The sequence below is a fragment of the Apium graveolens genome, chromosome 10, assembly GCF_009905375.1.
Source record: "Apium graveolens cultivar Ventura chromosome 10, ASM990537v1, whole genome shotgun sequence".
Taxonomy (NCBI): Eukaryota; Viridiplantae; Streptophyta; class Magnoliopsida; order Apiales; family Apiaceae; genus Apium; species Apium graveolens.
The window spans coordinates 196,726,946-196,735,765 of NC_133656.1; the positions used below are offsets into that span (position 1 = coordinate 196,726,946).

The 8,820-nt window shown below is 36.0% G+C and overlaps 2 protein-coding genes across 3 annotated transcripts; both read left to right on the plus strand.

Moving 5' to 3' along the window:
* The first annotated feature begins 1,837 nt into the window (after window positions 1-1,837).
* LOC141691556 (uncharacterized) lies at window positions 1,838-2,446 on the plus strand. The gene has a single exon (XM_074496286.1). It carries the CDS (start codon window positions 1,838-1,840, stop codon window positions 2,444-2,446), a length of 609 nt encoding a protein of 202 aa, XP_074352387.1.
* Window positions 2,447-2,639: 193 nt separating this feature from the next.
* LOC141688937 (transcription initiation factor TFIID subunit 14b-like) lies at window positions 2,640-7,500 on the plus strand. Of its 2 annotated transcripts, XM_074493086.1 has the most exons (7): window positions 2,647-2,674; window positions 2,763-2,870; window positions 2,997-3,085; window positions 3,186-3,407; window positions 4,216-4,403; window positions 4,492-4,613; window positions 7,315-7,500. In XM_074493086.1, the coding sequence occupies exons 2-7, from the start codon at window positions 2,838-2,840 to the stop codon at window positions 7,399-7,401; spliced, it is 741 nt and encodes a 246-aa protein (XP_074349187.1). In that variant the 5' UTR covers window positions 2,647-2,674; window positions 2,763-2,837; the 3' UTR covers window positions 7,402-7,500. The 2 variants fall into 2 exon arrangements, with proteins under 2 accessions (XP_074349186.1, XP_074349187.1); XM_074493085.1 differs by having other exon boundaries at window positions 2,640-2,870.
* Window positions 7,501-8,820: the final 1,320 nt, after the last annotated feature.

The following is an 8,820-nucleotide window of genomic DNA, read 5'->3' on the forward strand; positions in this document are numbered from 1 at the left end:
TAGATTACTGACAGACAATGCTTTGATTGCCTTCGAGATTAATCATTATATCAAACGAAGGACACAAGGTGTAAATGGAGTTGCTGGACTTAAGATCGATGTGTCAAAATCATATGATCGACTTAAATGGAGCTTCATCGAAAATATGTTATGTAAATTTGGGTTCCACCACCTATGGATTAGTAGGGTGATGAGGTGTGTAAAAACCGTCACATATAGTTTTTTACAGAATGGAACAGATTTTGGGGAGGTACAGCCCCAAAGAGGGATTAGACAAGGAGATCCTATACCTCCGTACATCTATATCCCATGTGCTGAGGGACTGAGTTCGATAATTTGGAGAAATGAGGAAGCATGGTTGATTCATGGGTGTACTATTGCTAGGGGAGCTCCAGCTATATCACACCTCTTGTTCGTAAACGACTGTTACTTCTTTTTTAAAGCTACAATTTCAGAAGCCATGATTATGAAAAACATTCTTCGTCGATATGAAGAGGTCTCAGGTCAGGCTATCAGTTTTAATAAGTCAAGTATTACTTTCAGCCCAAATACAACATGGGTGAATAGGGGCTTGGTGTGTGGAATTCTTGAGGTCGGAGAAGTAAAAGTGCTAGGAAAATACTTAGGATTCCCTATGACAGTGGGAAGAAAAAAGACGGAGGTGTTTAGTTTCTTGCGGGATCGAATTAAACAAAAGCTGCAGGGGTGGAAAAATAAAGCAATTTCGAAAGCTGGAAAAGTTACTTTACTCAAAACAGCAACACAGTCCATCCCAAACTTCTAGATGAATCTGTTCTTACTGCCGCAGGAGATATGTAGTGGTATTCAGAGAGAGCTAAACGGGTATTGGTGGGGAAATGAGATGCATCATAAGGGAATAAGGTGGATGGCATGGGAGAAAATGTGCGTAACAAAAGAGGCTGGAGGTTTGGGGTTTAGGGAATTAAGTAAGTTTAATATTGCTATGCTTGCTAAACAGGGGTGGAGGCTTCTTAATGGTGATAACCCTCTTGTTATTAGCCTGATGAAAGCTCGTTATTTTCTAAAAAGTGACTACCTAAATGCAAACTTAGGTCCCAACCCAAGCTACATGTGGAGAAGTATTTTGGCCGTGCTAGATGTGATTAGATAGGGGTGTCGAAGAAGAATACGGAATTGCGACAGTACAGATGTATGGAAGATCCCATGGTTACCTTGCAAGGAGAATGACTTGTTAACCACATACATGCCACAAGAGCTGGAACACATTAAGGTGAATAGTCTAATGGTGGATGGTGAGAGAGCATGGGATGAGGAGGTGTTAATGGATATCTGTAATGAAAGGGACATGGAATTAATTAAGAGAATTCCTTTACCACTGATAGATAAGCCAGATTCATGGTTCTGGTTGCTCGAAGAAAAGAGGACATTTACTGTTAAGAGCTGCTACCGTAGACTCCAAAGAGAACATAACACCCCATATGCTGGGTTTTGGAGAAAGTTATGGCAAATCAAATTTCCAGGGAAGATTATTAATTTCGGGTGGCGTACATGTCGGGCATGCCTGCCAATGGTTGTGAATTTAGCAGCTAAAAAGGTGAATATTGATGTCAAGTGTTCATGCTGTCTGAGTGGTAAGGAAGATGTGATACATATTTTATTCGATTGTGTCTTTGCAAGATCGGTTTGGATAGCAGCTGAGCTTAATGATCTTATTCAGCTAATACCGAATGATACTGTGTTTGATGTCTTACGGAAGGTGTTTGACACATGCACAAAGGAACAGGCTGTGATGATAACTCTATTCTGCTGGAGCATCTGGAATCGTCAGGATAAGTGAGTTTGGGACAGAGTCAACATGTCTGTGTTTGGTGTCAAAGCAGTTGCACTAAATTTGTTAAAAGACTGGCGAGAGGCACAAAAGGAGAGCAGCACGTACAAGTCGGTACTGAATGCTAGTATCAGACACTGGAGTCCACCACCATCTGGCTGGATAATAGTGAATATAGATGCAACAATTTTCTCAGATAGGAGTTGCATTGGACTTGGGAGTGTAATCCGGAATAATGTTGGACAGTTTATGCGGGCTAGATGCAAGGAGATGGATGGACTAACGGCTCCCAGAGAAGCTGAGGCATTGAGCTTGAAAGAAGCACTGTCATGGACTAAAGAATTGGGATTTAGAAACTGCATTTTTGAAACAGATGCAAAATTATTGGCAGATGCGTGCAAGGGAGCGAAAGGAATGTCTTATTTTCATACCATTGTAGAGAATTGTGTCGAGTATTGTAAGTACTTTGATAATGTGCTAGTTAAGTATGTTAGTAGATCTGCGAATGAGGTAACTCATATGTTAGGAAGAGCCGCTCATTCCACGTCAGATGTGCAGGAGTGGGTAAATAGTGCTCCTGAGTTTGTTCATGATGCCATTGTTTTTTATTCTATTAAAGTAATGCAAGTACATTAAACTTCAAAAAAAACAAGGCAGCGGTATTTAATACATTTATGGGTTAAGATATAATTTCAGATTATTGCACGGAGTAATTTTTTAGTGCATTTAGCACCATCCTTAATAAATGTTTTTTTAATGGCAAAACGGTCTTTTAGCCAAAAAAAAAAAGAGTTGTATGCAAAGTACGTGGGCCTTACCGCACACGATCAATTCGTCACCCCCTGTCTAACAAATCGAGAATTTGTACACTCTGCAACCCTAACTTTTTAGCTAAATTCATATAAGTTTGACTATATGTATAATTAATAATTGTGTCTATATAATGCCTCAGAGTTCATCATCGAAAAAGCAGGGATCAGAACAACCCGAAATTAGTGGGCCCACATCCAAATTGCAGCGTTCTAAAATGGTTAAATCATCTGAAGACACTGACAAGAAGGTATTGATTTTCATTTTAATTTTCAATTCTAAAAATTACCCATTATTTATAACACTAAAATAAGCATACCCGTGATTCACAGTTTTAATTTTGGCCTAATTTTATATTTTAATTTTTGGGTGTTAGAGCGTGATCAAGAAACTTAAAGATGTTGAAATTACTGTTCCAATTGTGTATGGTAATGTTGCATTTTGGCTTGGGAAGAAGGCAAGCGAGTGAGTAAGCTAAAGTTTGTATCTTTTTCGAGATTGGATTAATCTTTACATGATATGGCAAGGCATTGTTTTGATTGTATGCGATTTTCGCCTTTTGTAGATACCAGTCTCATAAATGGACTGTCTATGTTCGTGGTGCTACGAATGAGGATTTAAGTGTCGTAGTGAAGCGTGCTGTTTTTCAGTTGCATTCGAGTTTTAATAATCCCACACGGGTGGTGGAGTCTCCTCCTTTTGAGCTGTCAGAATCTGGATGGGGCGAATTTGAAATTGCTATTACTCTGCATTTCCATAGTGATGTGTGTGATAAGCCGTTGCACCTGTGAGTTGCTTTCTTCTTATATGGATATCAGGATATGGTTAATATTTTACATTTATAATATTTAATTACTACTCAATGTACTTTATCAAACTGTGTTACTAGGTTTCTATATAAATAATTTTAGACCGATTAGCATTGATTGTCGCAGGATAGGGTGGGAATGAACGAGAGATCTTGGAGTTTCACGTGATGACATTTTATCATTTATCTATTCACCACTGTGTTTGATAAATGCTTCATGATTTGTGAATGTTTCCTGCAATTATCAGTTTCTATCTTGGAAGCAAGGATATGGGTGCGGGTATGCGGGTGCATGGTGCGGGGAAAATAAAATAAGATGGAGATTCGGGTGCGGGGAAATACGAGACATATATTAATATAATAAATATATGTTTGAAGTTGTGAATGATGAGATCCATTAACAAAAGTACAAAACTAATAATTCTATGTAAATTGAATCAAATAGATAATATAAGCATCCAAAACACAAGAATTTTAAGTAAAATCACTTATGATTGTAGTGCAAATTGTAAAAATGATGATTTATAATTGAGAATTTTGAGCATTCGAGTAACCGATAGGTGCGGGGGATACGGGGATTTTGTTGGGTGACAGGAGAATCCCTGATTTCTAGGTTTCTATCAAAAAGATATCCATCTCTAAAGTGCTTAACATAGGCAAGATCATTTATGTAATTAAACAAAGTGTGGAAGTCTCTTCAAATTTTTGACATTAGGTGCAATATAAAAGGTGTATAGACATCACGCTTTATAATTATATTTTGTAGTGACGTTTAAATGTTTTACAGCTATCACCATCTGAAATTATATCCGGAAGATGAATCCGGTCCGATGTCCACTAAGAAACCTGTTGTTGTGGAATCATATGATGAAATAGTCTTTACCGAACCTTCGGAGGGTTTTCTCGCTCGTGTGCAGGATCACCGGGCAGTCATTATGCCTAGACTTCCTGCTGATTTTAGTTTGCCGCCTCCTGGTATACTCGCCTTTTTAAATTCTCGTCATGTGAACTTTATGTTAGCTAATATAGTTGATTTACTTGATTGCTTTTCATCTCTCTTAAGTACCGATAGAGGATGTTGATAAAAGGAAGAGGAGTGACCCAAAAGATAATCCGCTAATACACTGGTTCACGAACTTCTCCGAGGCAGATGAACTGCTGAAGCTTGCTGCAGCGCGTCAAGAGGTCAGCATTAAATATAAATGTTTTCTCTTTCCTGTTTTTTGTTTTGTTACTGCTGCTATGTTTTACTTCCGATTATTTTCTTCTGAAATATTGTTGGGATGCAAATATGCATGGTAGTATGAGCCTTAATGTGTACATTCATGTAGTCTAGTCTTGTGTGTCACATATATCTCAACAAGAAAATAAAAGGATATTGTCCTTAATTAATGTGTTTGATTAAAAATTTGAATACATCACCTTTTTACATTTTCATCGCTATTTAATGACTTGTATCTAGTGGTTTATCATTAATTTCATTTTGTTATAAAGGGAATACGCCGACTAATCTAATGTATGAAGGGGATACGCCATAGATGCTAAAACACTCTCACAGTCATCATCAAAAACATATTGTGCAAAAAATACCTTCTACTTGATTAGCACTTAATTAAGCAATTACATTCACAAATATTAATCTCTAACACTTATAGTTACTCAAGACTCCAATATGTAAAGAAATATTAAATCAGATCAATAATTACACTCCAAAACAACCAGAGAGTAACAAAACCCAAATTAATACATCCTCAAAGAATAAGGATGAACAAGTATTAAGAAATTCATCAACTTCTATAGATGAGTAAGTTCAAGATGATAGAACAAACGACAACAACAGCAGTAATCATGGTCATCAAATTAATCACAGTAATTAATTTGCAGTTTGAAGAGGATAGTTTTGTGATTATATGTTGTGACTCGGTGCTTTCATTATAAGTGAAGGAGGAGATAAGCCTTAGCATTGAGCGTATCCCGTGGGTAAATAAGTCAGCCATTAAAAAATAGGTAAATTGGGTTATCAACTATAAAAAAAACTGTGTATTTTGGTCAATTTTTCTATAATTAGTGTATACTATTATCCTTTTCAATTATTATTTTTAGTGCTATTTTTAATTATGTGGCACGGGGATGAGCAAATCACCATAACCTCCTAGGCACATATAATGATACGAGGAATATTTTCTTAATATAACAATAACAATGGCATCAACAGGTATAGTTTCTCAAGATAGTATTAGCACCAAGATGAATTTTAATATTAATTAGTATGAGAAAGATGAAAAAAATATCACTTGTGAATATCAGATTACGGGGATGTGAATACAGTCAAATCCGTTGTGACACCAAACACGAGATTACCACTTAAAACTACAATTAATATTGTGATTTTTTTTAAAATTTTAATTGTCAGCATTAAATACAAAGCATTCCAAAGTAATTTCTGCTAACTGCATAAAGTAATTTATTACTTTATTTAGCAACAAGATTTACTTTATTGTGAGAAAATGCAAAGTTTAGGTTATCTAACATTTTAATCAGTTCAAGGGTAACAAGAGAAGATTCTGGATAACTTAAAAACATACCATAATTCTGTCTCCCCCATAGAGAGTTTATATGCATTTTAAATATAGTTAAGTTTTTTGACAAATCCGGTAGTGGAAAGAGATTCTTATTATGCTTCAAAAATCAGTTCCATTTGCTCTAGTCCCTGAGGACTTCAGACAAATGACCAGTAGTTCCATCTCTTTACTGTACTTCTGGGTCAACGCAACTCGGATGAGAAGAAGGGGCTCACCAAAATGCGATCAAGAGTCGGATAGGGATCCTATTAATCACGACTGAACCTTTGCTTGATCAGTCGCGGAGCTAGCCCTTTCCATAAAAAATAAATAAGAGAAACTGTACATGTGATGATAAAAGTTTCAGTTTTGGAGAAAATTATTAATAGAAACAAGCCTATGTTACATCACATCATTCAGTTAATACGTAGGTAGGATGGAGGCTATTCAGACTGCACATCACTAGTGTGTACTGTATTGATCCATGCTATCATGTAGTGTCAAACTACAGACGTGTTATTTTAGAGCACTCAAACATATGAATGGCCAAAATATAGGCATGCAACAATTTCCCCTCACTCATGTCACATATTTGAATAACGTGGCAAGGCTTATTCCATGTTAAATTTTCTAAAATTGCATCCATTATTACTTTTTCTTCTCGACCAAAAGAAAATCATAACTTCAGAATGTCGGTCATGGATAAGTCTAATTTATAAGCTAAGCATCTCTGTATCTCACCATTTTAAAGAGTGAATGATCTAATTGACCTTTCCCCCTCCTGGGTATGACTTGCATATCGAAGATCCACAAGTCTAGGTCTAGTTTACCTCTTGGTTATCATCCTTAATCTGGGTGTGATAAATGTTGCGGAGGTGACTGCCAAGCAATGTTTGATGCTGTAGTTTGATGTTAATTGTAAACATAAACAGACAAAATTCACCATTTCCTGTTTCATATTTTTCCCATTTATACGGTATGAATATATACTTGGCTGTAGATAATGAAGAAGTTAAGTACATGAGAAAGGAGAACACAATGTACTGGATAGACAATCTATGGACTTACTTCCACCACCGCCTCTGGTGTCTGTTTCTTTATTATTTTATGTCTTGTATGGATTCCCAGATTGTGTTTTAAAATAGAGTTATCTGGAGACTTTAACCCCTGCTCTTTTACCTTTTATAGTTTTTCACTCAAGATTTCCGAGTATATTTTTTGATTAGACATCCCTTTTCTTTCCTCCACCCTTTCTCAGCGCTTCTGTTTGTAATTTTTAAAAAACGGAAAATAAATCTGCTAACATTGTCTTGCTTGTGTAATAGGTACAAGCTCATATTGCCAGAGTCAAGAGGCAGTTAAGTCTGATAGATGGGCAAAATCAACAGTTGAAATCTTCGCCTGATATGTAAATTAAATCATCTCTCATATAACCTATAAGCCTTAAATTTAGATAATTTTGATGAATTTTTGTTGACTCAATAAAATTATGCTGTACTCTGTATTCTACACCTGCTATACCTGATAGCAGATTCTTTTGTAACTTTTTTTATACCTTCTGTTTTTGTTTCTTATCTTTTTCATGATTTTCTCGCAAGGATTAACCAATAGTATGAATTGAGCACCATGAAAAATGAATGTAAATTATATGATTGATCAAATGTTGTTGTTCTGTAATTTTTGAATTTGTACAAAATGTGTATGATCTTTCGTGAGTTGCGTTATGTCCCTTGTAATCAAATTCTGAGTTTATGCATGTTTTGTGTGTGTGTGGGGGGGGGGGGGGGGTTGCTATGGCTTGTGGGCGCTTGCAGTTTAGAGAGAATTTTTTAATCCATTTTTTTCGTGATGTTGAAGATGGAAGTGATTAGAACTTGACATGTAGCAGTTTCAGCAATGCACATTTTTAGGGTAGTGTTGTAATTAATTTAAAGTTTTTAGATGAACTAGAGATCGATATATTTCCAGTTTTGGTTTATAGAAATCTTTTGTAACAAAATAAGAATAAAGTCATCTTTTTAGTTGTTTCAATAAGCTCTATATAAAAAGCATATATTTTTACACCTTAAACACCAACAAATGATATCAGATCTAGATTCGTTTTAGATAATTGGGTATTACTAATCAATGGCAGTGGTTGTAGAAACGTAGAAACGAAGAACGAAGTTGCGTTGGTGCTGCAAGAGCAGAGTCAGGATAGGAAACAGGTTTAAAAGAACACAAAAACTGTAGACATGGAATGTGTGTTATAACGATGACAAAGACAAGCGGACATGTTTAGAATTGTGGCAGGTGAGAAGTGTTCAATGAAATCAGTTCTCCAAAGTTGAGATTCCTTTTTTCCTTTTTGTTTTTAAAGTGAGTTTCATTGAACCTATGAGAAGTTGGGCCACCTATGAGAGGGTCTGAAAAAATAGCTGAAATCTAATCTGCAACAAGGCCCAAACGTAACACAAAGACTCCAATATATTTAAATGACTACGTGGTCTGAGTCACTGGCACACGACCAGTACATGTTCTCTGTGGCAGTTGTTTTCTATTTTCTTGTTAGTTATTTTGCAGTACAGATATATATAGGACACCTATTAGGTAATGTAAAAATATAGATAAATTAAGAAATATCTAATCTTCTACTAATTCTCAAGCTCTTCTTTTTCTGTAATTCTGGAGCAAACACTCGCTCGAAGAGTGCTTATCTTACCTAAGGTGTATCATTGGTGATTTCATTGAGAGACATGGCTGATTCAAATATCTTAGCTGCTGTAAAGGCTCTTCAAACTCAATTTGATAGTCAAACAATGGCTGTACACCAGACCCTACAGAAGTATATG

What these genes read in the sequence shown, in the direction of transcription:
- LOC141691556 (XM_074496286.1), top strand. Translation starts at nt 1,838, where the DNA reads ATGTCTGTGTTTGGTGTCAAAGCAGTTGCACTAAATTTGTTAAAAGAC.
- LOC141688937 (XM_074493085.1), top strand. Translation starts at nt 2,754, where the DNA reads ATGCCTCAGAGTTCATCATCGAAAAAGCAGGGATCAGAACAACCCGAA. An exon ending in CTGAAGACACTGACAAGAAG is followed by an intron (nt 2,871 to 2,996) that starts GTATTGATTTTC and finishes TTTGGGTGTTAG; the next exon opens with AGCGTGATCAAGAAACTTAA. An exon ending in TTGCTGCAGCGCGTCAAGAG is followed by an intron (nt 4,614 to 7,314) that starts GTCAGCATTAAA and finishes CTTGTGTAATAG; the next exon opens with GTACAAGCTCATATTGCCAG.